The sequence below is a fragment of the Macrosteles quadrilineatus genome, unplaced genomic scaffold, assembly GCF_028750875.1.
Source record: "Macrosteles quadrilineatus isolate MER2022 unplaced genomic scaffold, UCM_ALF_1.0 Scaffold_14__1_contigs__length_3811126, whole genome shotgun sequence".
In the NCBI taxonomy this organism is placed as follows: Eukaryota; Metazoa; Arthropoda; class Insecta; order Hemiptera; family Cicadellidae; genus Macrosteles; species Macrosteles quadrilineatus.
Window position 1 is genome coordinate 1,649,219 of NW_026542607.1, and position 15,381 is coordinate 1,664,599.

The window sequence follows — 15,381 nt, forward strand, 5'->3', positions numbered from 1 at the left end:
TCGATTTAAATATGGGCAACCTGGGGACGGAATGTCAAATTTTATTTGTATCGTAATAAGCAAGATTATAGATATTATTGATAACCAGTCAGTCTGATAATGTGAGATTCTTTATCTGTTGACCTTGAAATAAATGTCAGATTCTTACCTGTTGAAAGGAATACCAAAAAAAATCTGCACCAACACAAACTCAACTAAGCACATTGTATTAACAAGATATCTGGCATCCAAAGCTAAACTCTTGATCCCATACTCAGAAGTAGTTGATTATAAGAGTTGATAGTTTTAACACTAGGTCCTTGATAATTTTCTATCCTCCACTAAGTTAGTTAATGCTTTCTTAAAGTAGGTAGATTGTTAAACAAGGTTATGATTGGCGCTATTTACTTACAGAAGTTTTGAAAAGCCACAAACATTGATGGAACAATATTGGATTACTCCCATGGTTAAAGATTTTGCAAAGAAGTTGTGTAATACACTGAAAATGGTTACCAACAAATCAGTTATCTTTTATGTTTTGATTTGTGTAAAAATGAAAAAGATAAAGTAAACTTAAGTAGAAAAGCCCATGGCCTGCTCCAATAGCTTTTAAAGAATGCATAAGTAATTATAATTTAGATGAGCGTGAAAAATAAATAAACCCTTAGAGAAGCTCACAAACAGGTTCTCACAGGTTGACAAATAAGGACATGGATAATATCAGTAAACTGGATTCAGCATAGCTTTATAAAAATATATTATATAAATATTTTGTGGAAAAAACAATATTCAACATAAATCAAGTTTGATTATCAAAAAAACAACCACTTTTGTTATCAGATACTTGAACTGAAGAGAACCAGTCATGAAAGTATTCTACAGATAAGGTGTCAAAATAACATAGAGTGCCAGTAATCAGTGGAAAAATCAATTTTTTGTTAAATAAATAACAATATAAGTGTAACCTTTTCAAAGTAATGAATAAGAATTAAAAATAATTGAATGAATGCAAATTTGTATGTTTGATTTGAGTATATGATCAGATACTCTTATGAGGTGAAATAAGATGATTGTTTAATCTTATTAAAGTATAGGCCTATTAGTTGAATTATGGATAAAAAAATGTATATTTTCTTTCACAAATGAAGGATAAAGTTTTTAAGTAAAATCGGAGGGGTGTTTCTATATTTCAGCAGAATGGAAAGATACACCATCCTTTGGCCTACTTCTTGTTTAGGTAAAAAGCAAACAAAAATTTAACTTTAATCTAAAATTCATAGAACTACATTGCTTAGCAGAATAGGATGAATAACAAAATATTCCACAAAATTTAAAACATTCTTCAAACATAATCACTACCGGTAGGTATACTTCATAAGAAATCATATTTTCTTGAACTCAGTTAAACACCATGAAATGTTTGATATTGGTCAATACACAACAAATATTTTTACTAAGTAAGTATTACAATGAATGCCAGTAAGAAAGCGACGTGTAAGAATACCGCTATAAAAATCGGCAAGCTTCAGAAATCTGCTAACATCCAACAACAAAGAGAAGTCAGTTATGCAAGACGGAGAAAGTAAATCCCTTCACCGCAACATCTTAATATGCGGATGATGGCTGGAATGAATGGTATCCATCTACTGCAACTGCCTTACTGTCTACAAACAAACTTCAGCATGTTTTGATTCTCTGACCTAACCACAAAAGAAAGTCTTATGAGATTTTCAAGACCCCATCAATTCCCAGGAAGCACACCCTTAAAAGAATGTTTCAAGATTTCTTAAATTCCCTGCCAAAGTAAACAAAATAAGAGGACTTCTAAACTTTGTTGAATCTCTGACCCATTCTTTTTTTTTTAATTCAATCACCAAGAAATAATAAAAAAATAAGTTAGGCCTATCTTGTAACAAAAAGTTGATACTTTGGCTATCAATATTTTTTTGTAGATGTTTAAAGATTTTCAATATTTCAAAGAAGGGTTTCAAGATTGCATTGATTCTCTGACTGATTAAAAACTTAATTTATGTTAATCAGAGTTCAATCAGCGACCACAGAATTAAAATTTTAATTCTGTAGTCTCCCTGGTTCAATATCAATGGTTTGGCATACAGGGATTTATATGCCTGTGTATATCTGCCGTGCTAAGCACAAAGGGGGTATCTGCAATTTTTGGCTATATTGAGATATTGATACCTACTAAAACAGCTTGATTTTACCTATCAGTTACTAAGGTATTTTAGCCGTAACAACAAATAATTTCCTTTAAAAAAGTATTTTTTAGTTAGTCGTATCTGCACGAATGACATGTTTTACTAGGGGATTTTAGCTGTAAGTGACATTTACTAAGCAATAAAAGTCGCATCTGCTGTAGATACATCTTATTCCCTTATTAATACGTACATACAACTTTTATATCTTAGTAAAGTAGCAGTTGCCACCTTTTTGCTTTAGTATGTTGGCAACATTCTCACATGTTTGCAAGAATTGTTTGTTCTAGTAACTAACAAAATTAGATGATCATGCAGAAAACGAAAAGGAAAAGAAAGACGAGACAGGCAACAAGATTATCTAAACACTTAAGTATAAGAAGCACCTTTAATTGAACCAATTGCAATCAACAAAATTTATTTGTAATTTAAATTTAAAAAAAAATCATTACGCTATTTAAATTAATTTTTTTGTAATAAAATATAAGCACTTTCAGGCAATACCTAATTAAAATTTATCATACAGGCTAGGTACCTACTCTTTTTAACTTTACAATTACCGGTACTAAGCTATTTTTTATAGTTATAAGTTATCGGTAACATTAACAGTTTTGCTTACTCTTTTATAAATATTCCTGTAATATGTCTGTACGTTTCCTGAAATATTTGTTCCTGAGAAAAGTCAGTAGCTTTTTGATGGTTCGAAACTGGACCCAGCTGTTCCTGATCATTGGGCTTTAAATAAATGATCCTGGCTAATGAAACAGCTGATCTTAGTCAGTAACAAAGCTACACAGATCATCTCACACCATTCTACACTCACCCTTCACTCATATTTGGGTTAAAATACGCACCTAAGTGGCGTCCCCATCTTAATGATTGATAATAATTGATAGCCGTCCATATCTACGAGATGTGGTTCAGGTACAAGCAAGGAGAGGTATTTTCCATCTCCTCTACTAAACCTCCTATGACGATGAAGAGTGGAAAGAATTACATTTTCTCACCACACTGAGTTTGAAAACTGGACTAAAACTACCCTCTAACTATAAAACTCCTGTCGAAATATCGACATCAAGAAAAAATGCAATCTTGAAGAATCTATTACATTCCAAAAAGGGTATTGTTCCGCAAAGCCGTTTCTCATTTTGGGAAAATATCCCAGTGATCTCAGATAAATCTGATAATTAATACAGACAATATTTTCTTTTGAGGTTTTTTTAGTGCAATGAAAAACCATGACAATTACCGGTGTTAATTACATTTGTTTCATTTTTAAGCCGGTCATCAATTTGTTAATAAGTTGATTTGATTTATGACTGTTTTTTACTTCTAAGCTTTATAATAAGTGTTTTTAAGAGGGAACTTTCCTTGTTTGCAGAATAATTTAGCCTAATAGAAGTTTTTTGTGCAAAAATGTTTACTATTATCTGTAAATAAATTCTGGTTTTTATCAGCTGTTTTACTATTCCTAAGCTATTAATTGTTCCTGAAATAATTCTAATGATCAGGTCAAATTATCTAGACACTTTTAATTTTAGTATTATGATCAGGACTTGGCAAATTATAATTTTACTAGCTGTTACCCACGGGCTCCCCGGTTTTACTATAGAAGTATTAATAAAACTATTGATTGGTTAAGTTTTAAGCTGAAATAAACATAACAGAATAAACAAATAATAACAGCTGAGGTATTTTTAACATTAGGTTAATGGAAAGTTCCCTTTGGAAAGCAATTACAACCTTATAGGGCAATTTATGAAATAATGGATAATTTTGCGCAAGGTTTCTCGTCATGACGAACATTTTAAGTATATGGTTTATGGGGGTGTGACTTGTAGTTTTCTCAAAAGTTCATGGGTACTTTTGGCTTTATATATAGATGAGTAGATAGTTCTACATACATTACTAAGCATTCCTAGTTGTAAGTGTGTGCTACTAATGTAATTTAGCCGTAACTGCCGCAGATACTACTTAATCAGCTTAGTAAGTTGTACATACGGCTATATAACTTAGTATTTTAGGATTAGTTAGTTGTTCCAATTAGCCGTATCTGCCATAAAAATGTGTTAAATAGGCATTTTGAAATAAATGTAGTATTTTAGGACAAAGGAAAAAATTACAAATTCAGTAAATATGGCAATATTGATCCTAGGCCCATGGTTACCGAAATTAAGAGGTTAAGACTTGGAACCTCTTTTTCTCAAAATCAGCTCAGGTGCAGATACCCCCTTTGTGCTTAGTACGGCAGATATGCCATGTGACACATCATTTTAAATTTGTGTTTACCAAGATTACGAATTTTTAATCAGAACGGAAAAATGTTCAGTGGTTTCAAAATAGAGTGTTACGTCGATACACAAAAAAAATCACAAAAATGGCTGCCATTTTGAAATGAATTGAGATAATTGAGTTCCGTTTTCACCAAAAAGTTGCTATAAACAAGCTTTCAAAAAATGTACAATGAGATATAGGTTGATATAAGGAAATCTTGATATTCGAACCTATTACCTTCATTTCTGGAACACCCTGTGCTTCGATCATGTGTTAAGTATTTTAAATGGATTCTTCATTATGTGAATTAGGTAAAAGTATGTGTAGGCTACGTAGTAGTAGGTCTACGTAGTAGGTCTGCCTCACCCTGTATATGCCAAAAAGATTCTTTAACTGACCAACCACGAATCCAATATTTATGAGGTTTCAATATTTCATGGATTCTCTCACAGTTTAACCTCGAAGAATGTTATCAACCCAAATTGTTTTGCTTGGAAATATAATTAAGTACCAAAAAGACTCTGTCGATCCGTGTGATGAACAACTATTTTCATCATACTTTGGAAATTCAAATTCTTTATTAACTTATCACATCTTATAATGCACAAGGTACAAAAGATTGGAGTGTCGTCACAATAAATAACCTTCCAATTGTTACAAAATTAGATCACATAATTTGAGGTTATACAAAGTCATCATCAATGTTTATATTTCTGTTGTTTACAAACATAACTTAAAATATCGTGCGATTAGCAGTGTTTCCATAATTCCTATATAAATAAAATTTTGATGTTACAAACAAAAAAAATTACCATATGTTTTTTCTGTTCCCTATTTGAAGTTACCCGAAAACGATGATTTTTGCGGTAGATTTTGAGAACTGAAAACTACCGGCAGGTTTTTTGGGCAGTGTCATGAACAGACAATTTTCAATGCTTAGAGAAGACATCGATTTTATAACGGAGGTCTGATGCAACTTTTTGGCCGAGTCAAAAAAACACAGATGTAGGAAAAATTACCTAAGAAGGAAGTGCCCATACATCTTTTGCAAAATTACTAACAATTAATTGAGCTCTGGTAGATAGGAAATTGTGAAACAGACAGCAGGGACTCAGTTTATATCATCATTATTGAAGCATTCTTGATAAATCGGGGCTTCAAAAAACATAAACAGCAGTGATGACAGTGCTTAAGACTAGTGTATGCCTACTTCTAAGAAAATTATCAAACAGTTTCTTTCAGCGACAAGGACCGCTGTGTCCAAACTGTGGGCCAAGGCAAAGTCAAACGAAGCAGAAAGTTGCAAAATTATGACCAAACCCAGTTATAATACGGTTAGTTGACACTGAACTGAGGTCAACTCCACACAAATTTTAACTCAATGCTTTATCAATTTTAAATTTAGTCAGACAGTTTAAACATTTAATAATATTGTCGTAAGTTTTTATGCACTAAATTGGACATATATTACTTTGTATAACATCACAAAAAATATGAATCCTACGTTAGTTTTTAAAGATACACTAGCAATGTAATTGATTAGCTAATGGAGAAAAATAGTTTAGCTCAAAAAAGATGTCTATAAAGAAAAACTATTCCAAATATTTTCTTATCTAGTAAACAGACCAATTAATTGTTTTGTAGAGAAAGAGTTTTTTTACCGCGGTTTTAGATGTTTTGGTATCATTTCAATCCTAATACAAATGCTAAGTAATTTGATAACGAAATTGAAATGTTTACTTTTAACTATATAACTAGACTTCGGTCATCGTGTGAATCAATATTAAGATATGGCGTGAGAGCATGGGGCAATGCTTCAAAGACTTCTCTGAGGAAAATTGAGCATCTGCAGGAGCAAGCGCTCAAATGTATTGTTCCAGTGCACATTAAGCAGTTACCAATTATAAAAGATTTTTCATTTTGTTAGACTGCTACCTGTTAGTAAGTTGTATATATTTTTTGATATCCACTGATCATTTATTTGATGACAGCTTGAAAATAGTCAATAATCACCCATATGATGTTAGAAGGAATTATTATTTTGTACCAAAGCACAGGAATAAGTATGGAAGTAGAACACTTGAAGTTTTTGTTCCCAAATGTTTTAATCTTACAAAAAACCACTAAGTGGTAACACTTTCCCCGCCAAGTCAGCAATCAAAAAAAGATAATAAATCATTACTTTATGTAAATGTACTTTATGTACAATGTAATGTATGTAATTTTGGCAACTTGGCGGCAGACTTTTGCTTAGTTTTTTTTCATTAGTTACGTTCGTGGATAATTTCACAAATCAACTTCTCTAATTAATTAGTCCAACTAAGTATAATAATTTCAAGGTAATCAGCAACACCTAATGAATGCATTTATGTAAAATAAGCTCTCACTTAGCAATGTACTAATGGGAGAGATACTTGCTCAATGAAACTAGTTTTATGGTATTTTTTAAGTGATCGAGCAAAAGTCTGCCGCCAAGTTGCCAAACTTACATACATTACATTGTTTTTCTTGGCAGAAAAAGTAATGATTTATTATCTTTTTTGGATTGCTGACTTGGCGGGGAAAGTGTTACCACTTAGTGGTTTTTTGTAAGATTTTATTTATTTTTGTAGAAAATTAACAGTTAAAATAAAAGTCCTCTTTTCTCTGATATATAGACCACGGCACAACTACATCTCATTTAATTTCAATAATTTTGTTTGTGTAGAACTAAATTCTACATTTTTGGTCTTATCTGCTTTAAACCGATTAAAAACTTGTTGACACACGTACCAAAATTACTATTAACAAACCCCCTGGGCTTAAACTCAGTTTCAAATTTAATCAATGGTTATTTTGAACAACATAAAATGCGTTGGTGTTACATAAGTGTTCTGATAATTAAACCCGTATATCTAAAGACTAGTGTAAATTGAGCCCTTATTAGAGAAGTAAAAATGTAATCAAACAGATTAGGTTTGTTAGAAATAGCATAAGGCAAAACAAATATTGAAAAACTCATTTATCCTAAATTTACATATCACTTTTTAATTGCTTGTTTAACATACGTAGAGTGATTTTCTCGATTGTTTTATTTGTTTTAGTTTATCAAAACATAAAACAAACCTTAATACTAGTACTAAGTTTCAAGTTCCTAGGATTCATATGTTTTGATAAGTAGTATTAAACTGTTAAAAATGACGAGCTGCTGTACCAGTGTACCATGAATTTGAATTGAATTGAATTGAGAATTTTTCAATGGAAAGTATCGGGGAATATCACTGCTCTAAGTAATTTTATATAGTAATTAGTTCAAATCATTCGGTATACCTGAAAAAAATAGGTACTTTATAAAAGTTTTTAAAATAATTTTTCAGCTGTTCCTATGAATTTCTCTAACATTTAAATTAATTGAGATTTAATCGCAGCTGGTCCTTCTTTTGTTTTGATTTTAATCCCATGTTATTTAAATGGGCCAAAATCGTACTTTGAGGGCTTGCCAAGGGTTTATGGGTCAACGCACCGACTTGAGACCCTCAAAAGGCACATCTACACGCTAAGGGCTTTCACACAACATAAAAAACATTAAAATTGAGCAAGTGGTTTGGGCTGTAGGTCCGTCAACATTCAAGGAGAAGAAGAAGAACACGGAAAATTTGTGAATTTTCAAACTAGTTTTTCTTGGCTCAAACACAACCGTTTTTTAAATTCTTTTTTTTATTTTGTTGAGAATGAGTGCCCCTATCCAGTAGATGAACAATTATTTCAATAGCTTTTGTTTCTTCAGACCTATAGACGAGTAAAAAAGCCACTTTGTCACGTCATGTATATATACACTGCAGCAGCTGGGTACCGCTGGGGGACTTGGCGGGGCGGAACGCTGCCGCGTTCCTTAATAACCTCACAAATCATATGGTTTTTGCAAATAGTTATAGCATGTTTAAACATTATTTAAAGGAACTTGTTTGGAATGATTTGTTACAGTTTTAATCTATTACAATTATGCATTTAATTTATTTACATTTTTAGTTGAAGTTAAAGTAATATATTATTGTTATTTATTCCAATAGTTTATTTGTTATTGTTACTGTTGAATTTTTACAGATATTTGTGTCTTTGTTGTCTTTTTTTTGTTATTAATTACTCAAGAGAAAATTAAGAACTCATAAAACTGCATGCTACTGATTCAAACTGACAAAACTGTATGGTAAATAAGAAACAATATTTTTAGTGCAGACAAAACATTTGTGGTTTTTGCACTTTTGTACCCTATGTATTGGCAATTATTGTGTAAATAAATTTCTTGATTGATTGATTGATTGAGACCATAATCTTTTGATCAAAGCAAATATGTTAGTAAATTCTTTTCAGTAAGCAACTTTTACAAAAATGAAAAGCGTGATATCGTTGTTCTCAGATACAAATGGGGATTATAAACAAGACTTAGGTAAAATGAAAGCATGGGTTAAAATCCCCAAAGAGTAAAAAATATTAGGTACAAAAAAAAGTCTCTTGAGGGAATGATAACTGTTTCTGTATTGAAAATCCCTTTCTTCAAAAATACTTATGAATTTTGATAGTTGAGTTTTAATTCAGACATTCAATTACCTTGCACATGGCCCCAAAAGAGGGAGGTATATAGGATGTTGACTTAACCTAAGAGGGGAAGGGGGAAGGGGAAATAGGTCAAAGGAAGTAGTGCTAATGTCCTGACAATTCGGTAACAGTGTATCATACACTAGGATGTGGGTGTATTGAATACTAAATACTTTGTACAGTTATAAGGACATGGCACCAGCTAGTTTGTCATCTACTATGCTTTTAAACACTCAAGAGATCCATTGTATAAAATTATAACTCAAACTTCTGGAAATTCAGAGCTGGAAAGTTGTTATTTTATTGATCTCTAAAAGTTTTATTTAAATTACAAAACAAAATACTTATTCAGTTTGACAGATGTTTAGTATTGGTAGTAGTTCCTGGGACGGTTGCCAAAATATTACTTGGTTTTTTATAAGCTTGACGAAATTCATTCAACTGTAAATGTTTTAAGTTTCTATAAATAATTTATTTTTAATAACTAGATAGCATTTTTGTTACTTGTAATTTAGCACTATAGTAGAGAATTCAGTTCTTTGGTAAAATCTTAGAAAAACATTTGCCCCAACATTTTTTCATTTTTTGTTTTAGAAAATGTTGGATGCAATAACAAACAATGGTAGGCTACTGAGCTTACAGTCTTTGACAAACTTTCATGCTTACCTGAATTTCAAGAAGAAGTTCAGCTTTTCTACGCCTGATTTCAATCAGCATCTTCTGTTGTTCAGGAGTAAGATCTGAAAAAGAATTAGCAGGTTTAATAGGTGTAGCAAGTTATCAAAATGTACATAATACAGTAGAACCTCATTTACAGTGCCCTCAATTCTCAATAACACAATATCCTCAATTAAAAGTGCACTTTTCTAATTCCCTTGAAAACACCATAACACATAATGTTAATGTTAGATTAGAAGATTACCTCTATAATAAGACCGCTCCATAAAAAAACCCCCACTAACTTATCCAAATCAAGCCAGAACCTCTATAGCAAGTTCTTTCTGAGAAGTCAATCGTGATAACTAGACTCGCCCAACTGTATTGAACAGAATTTACTGTATGAGAATTTACTATACCGGTAGAACATATATTTTAGAGGAAACATCAATTCAGGCTCATGTACTAGAAAAAGCCTAGTGGGTCTAAAAACCTGCATGCCACCCAACAACTCCTAACCTACTCCTCTTTCTTAAAACAGTCAAAATATTGGGTCATTTTGAAAGATCAGTTTTGTTGTCTATTATTGGACCAACTTGCAAGTTCATATTATTAATTGTGGGTTGTTTATCTTATGCCATTGACTATAATATATATGTAGTCAATGCTTAAGCCCATTATCATTTCTTTGGATTAGGTGTGTACTGAGTTGTGAATTTTTAGTAGGACATAGTGTACAAATTATGTCTGGAAAACGTAAGATAACTTGTTATTGGACTAGAATTTAAAAGTAATAGTAGTTTACGCAACGATTGTGTAAAGATAGTGTTAACGACACGAGTAGAAAATTTGCGAGTGCCTTAAAAACTTCTACGAGTGTCGTTAACACTATTTACGCGAGTTGCGTACACTACTTTACCTACGATGGTGTTTTAATTGCTAAAAATCACTACTCATAACTTCTAGGAGAAGTTATGTTTTTGTTTATAACCTCTCATTGCCACTGCCAGTGAAGCAAGGAATCAAACACTTATTCACTAATTGCACCAATCAACAATTAAATTGGCCTGAACAGCTGATTAGTTGAATTTCGAATCATTACAATTTTGCTTCTCCTCTCTCAATCCTTGAACCTCATTGGTCTGTTACCTGTGTTGTTATGAGTAAAACCACAGAAAACATACTACTATAACCCAGAATGCCAACCGCATGGTAAAAAGCAATAAGCGTTTTGAGAGAGCTTTGCCTGTCAATTCGTAGGCAGCGCCACCAGCGTTGCTTTGCTGAGTGCATGGCCACGCTGGTGGCGCTGCCTACGGATTGACAGGCAAAGCTCTTTCAAAACGCGTAGCTTTGCCTGTCAATCCGTAGGTTGGCATTCTGGGTTATAGTAGTATGTTTTCTGTGGTAAAACTATGCTGTTATGAAAGGAAACAATGCTGTTATGAGATACTTTTCATTTCTAAGAACTGTACTGAAACGGCTACTTTAAAAAGCGGTCGTAGGTAAAGTAATTTAAAATATTAAGAATCCAAACAAACAGAAGTTTTAATTTATTGTTTTTGGTAAAAGTAAATTATATATACTAACCTATTTAAATTGTTTACACAGTATTATTAGTAGGCTTACAGTACTATAAATTGTAATTTAAAAAATTACAAATGTTATCATGTACCTAAGCTTAAGGGGATAAGGCAGTGAAATAATTAATTTTTTTTTCAAAAAAGTGATTTTTTAAATTTGTCTACTTTTTATCAGGCATATTTATAATGATAAAAATAAGAAAAGTTTGTAAAAAATGAAGAAAAAAATATTTTTTTTAGTGCTTAGGCTATAATAAGAAGAATACGGAAAATATTTTTACAAAATCCGGTCACTGACTTATTTTAGTAATTAATAATAATAATAATTATCATTATTATTAATATTAATAATATAATAATTAAGTAATAACTAGGTGGCGTTTGCAGAGGCATCCACAAAATTGAGCGGAGTCATCAGGGGTTCATACTAGCCTATATTGTTTTTGTCATACTGCAGTAAAAACAGTCGTTTTTAATGCATGCGTTGCGGGTCTAAAGTAGCATTTTTACTCTTTAGGGAGTAAAGATCGTTTTTAGCCTCTATGGAGTAAAAATCAGTTGTTGACAACTTAGTTGTAAATTTCTATTGTAAATGATTGCATGTATCGAAATATGTATCGATTTGTGCTTTGTAATCATTTTAACCTACAGTCTACAGTCTCTTCCCATAGCATTTTAGCATTGCAGATACATTAATCCATTCCCACACTCAACACTGCTCACCTTTACTACTTCCTTCATCACCCCCTACGTCGTGGACCTGTTTCCCTCTCTTCCCATAGCATTTTAGGATTGCAGATACATTAATGTAATTGCCAAAGGCAGTTCCCACACTCTGCACTGCAAGCCTTACTACTTCCTTCACCATTTCCTACGCCATAGACCTGTTTCCTTCCCTTCTCGTAGCATTTAAGTATTAGAATTGACTATACAGTATATTGGTATATTGACTATATAATGGTATTAGATACATTTATCTAACTGCCCAAACAGTTCCCCCACTCTCCACTGCCAGCCTTTGAAACTTCCTTCACCACTTCCTACGTCGTGGGGCCTGTTTCCTTCTCTTCTCTTAGCATTTTAGGATTGAAGATACATTAATCTAACTGCCACAGACGGTTCTCACATTATGCTCATACTTTACTACTTCCTAAGCTACTTCCTACATCGTGGACCTGTTTTCATCACTTTCCATAGCATTTTAGTATTTTAGATACGTTAATATAATTGCCACAAACATTGCCCACACTTCACACCACTAGCCTGTACTACTTCTTTCACCATTTTCTATGTCGTGGGCATGCTTCCATCCCTTCTCATAACATTTCAGCATTGCAGATACATTAATCTAACTGCTACAAAGAGTTCCCAGTTCCCACACTCCACACTGCTCACCTTACTACTTCCTTCACCTCTTCTTACGTCGTGGGCCTGTTTCTCCCTATTCCCATAGAATTTTAAGATTGTAAATACCTTAATCTAATCGTCATAAACAGTTCCCACACTCCGAAAAGCTCGCCTTGACTACTTCCTTCACCACTTCCTACGTCTCGGACCTGTTTCCCTCCCTACCCTTAGCATTATTGGATTGCAAATACCTTAATCTATTGGTTATAAAGATATCCCACACTCTGAACAACATCTCCTTTACTACTTCCTTCGTAACTTCCTACGTCACCGACCTGATTCCCTCCCTTTCCATAGCATTTTAGGATTATACTAGCTGTGTGCCCGTTCTACGCACGGGGATCTTGTAGTAGTCAGTTGAAACCTTCTTATATTAAGATTAAGAACAGCAGTTAGTTTGCATATTTGCAGATATGCTGGCAAAACTATTATATATAAACCTTCGCAAATACAGTATCTGACAGTTCAAGCCAAAATAAATGCTTCGCAATTAAATGTCACCCGGATCGGTATGGCCCATATGTCCAATGATTAAACTAAAAAATGTTTTATAGATCCATGAAGCGTAGCTCTAAAGTAGGCCTATAATTGAAAGTTACTTTCCACATCGGTTAACTTAAACGTATTTAAAGTACTACCTCAACCTCACCATTTAACACTTTATTCCGGTTGACATTTTCAGTATCAAAGGTGCTCTTGTCCATTCCGTGAAACACTGAGAAATAAGGACATTAATGCGTTACCAACAGACATACACACAACAATCCAAAAAAGGCCACGAACTATTGATACATAAACAATATAAAGGCTTTAACAATTCATGCTGGTTTGCCCAACAAATGTTTATCAAATGGTTATCATTTTCTTAGCATACCGGGTAAGCTAAGATTTGGAATCCAGACAGAAAAAGCAAAACTTATACAGAGTTAAGACATCACTTAAATTGAATACGGACGGCTCTAATAAATAAGGTGCAACACCAACGATAACTAATTTGTAAACTACAGTGATGTGTTGGTACCTACGTAAAAATGATTCTAGCAGCTACCAACGGTTCTAAGGAAAAGAACCAGTACCTACGTAAGAACCTACCTAAGAACTATAGTACATCCGACCAATTAAATACATTAATATCTAGTCCCGAGGTTATTGATCTCTTGCTTTTGGATTTTCTCGTAAAAAGTTATAGCGTAAACTTATCGGTGTCAGTTTGAAAAAAAAAAAACAACCTTACCCAAACAACTTTTTGTTATTTAATAGATTACGCATTCTCTAAACAATGATTAGTATATCTATTAACATTAGAAGGAAATGTGACGAAAATCACACAATGTTGGGGTTTTGGTCATTTGTAATTATATTTCTTAAGTAGGTAGGCCATGTATTCTATGGAAAAGTACCGGTATCAAGGATCGTCGTCAAAAAGGTTGTTATGAATAAATATGTAGGCTTACGTACCCAAGATATGAGCTATGGGCCTATTGGCTGTATGGTCCAGCGATTGCATCACACGGTGAGTAGAAACAGAAAGTGACACATTGGAAAAGCGAGTTTAGCATTTCCTCTGTTAAACCTCTGTTACAATCACCCACTGCAGTTGTGATTTTTTACTTTACACTTTACACAACCGCCATTGAAGCGCCGTCAATGAGTGGGAACCTTTTTTGTAAGCTATTGGCGACGATCATTTCAGTGTCCAGCCCTATACAACACTGATTCAAGGTCTTCTTTCTGGTTGTCAAAACTCAAGAAACATTTTATACTCAAAGAATTTCTGGTTCCGATTTGGACGATGTCTAGTTATTTAATTTCATTTACGGTTACACTATTAGACTATATTATTGCACTTGCGGTTAATTAAATCCGTTATGTAAGAAAAACGTTTTTAATCTCACTTGGTTGGGATTTGCTTTCAAAACGTGATTTGAAATGGTTGCGGTATTTGTAAACAACATTTGTAAACATATCATTGACAGCTAGAAAAAATAATCTTGATCCGAACAGCTGTTCGTTATTTCATAGACGATTATATGATAAAAATTGAACGAAAATTTGACAAAAATCGCACAAAACTGCATTTTTGAACGTCCGTAATTTTATTTACAAAGTAGTGAGGCTATATTTAAATCACTAAAGACACTCTCGCCAATCCAGTGAATACATTAAAATGACTTGGATCTTGATAGGTACTCTGGTTTTCACGGAGAAGATTGCGTAAAATGCCATCTTGAGTGTTACAGACAAAGGGAAAGACAGACAGACAGACAGACAGAAATAGAGATAAGACTCGTTTCTGCTTCTTTAATGTATAAAACGTAAAAATAACCTAAAAGTATATAATTCTGAGCAAAGTACAGACAACACTCTAATTTTATTTATATAGATATATACCTTAATATAATCGTCATAAACAGTTCCCTCACTCCGGACAGCTCGCATTTACTACTTCCTTCACCACCTCCTACGTCACGGACCTGTTCCCTCCCTTTCCATAGCATTTTAGGATTGCAGATACCTTAATCTAATCGTCATAAACAGTTCCCAAACTCCGGACAACTCGCCTTCACTACTTCCTTCACCACTTCCTACGTCACGGACCCGTTTCCCTCCCTTTCCATAACATTTTAGGATTACAGATACCTTAAACTAATCGTCATAACAGTTGCCACACTCCGAAAAACTCGCCTTTACTA

The 15,381-nt window shown here is 33.1% G+C and overlaps 1 protein-coding gene across 1 annotated transcript in view; it reads right to left on the reverse strand.

The window, feature by feature from the left end:
- Positions 1 to 15,381, reverse strand: part of LOC129004996 (cytohesin-1-like) — a 112,300-nt gene that overhangs the window by 92,546 nt on the left and 4,373 nt on the right. Inside the window, exon 2 of the mRNA XM_054433735.1 lies at positions 9,708 to 9,781. Within this exon, the coding sequence (XP_054289710.1) occupies positions 9,708 to 9,781 (74 nt within the window). The remainder of the gene's footprint in view (positions 1 to 9,707; positions 9,782 to 15,381) is intronic.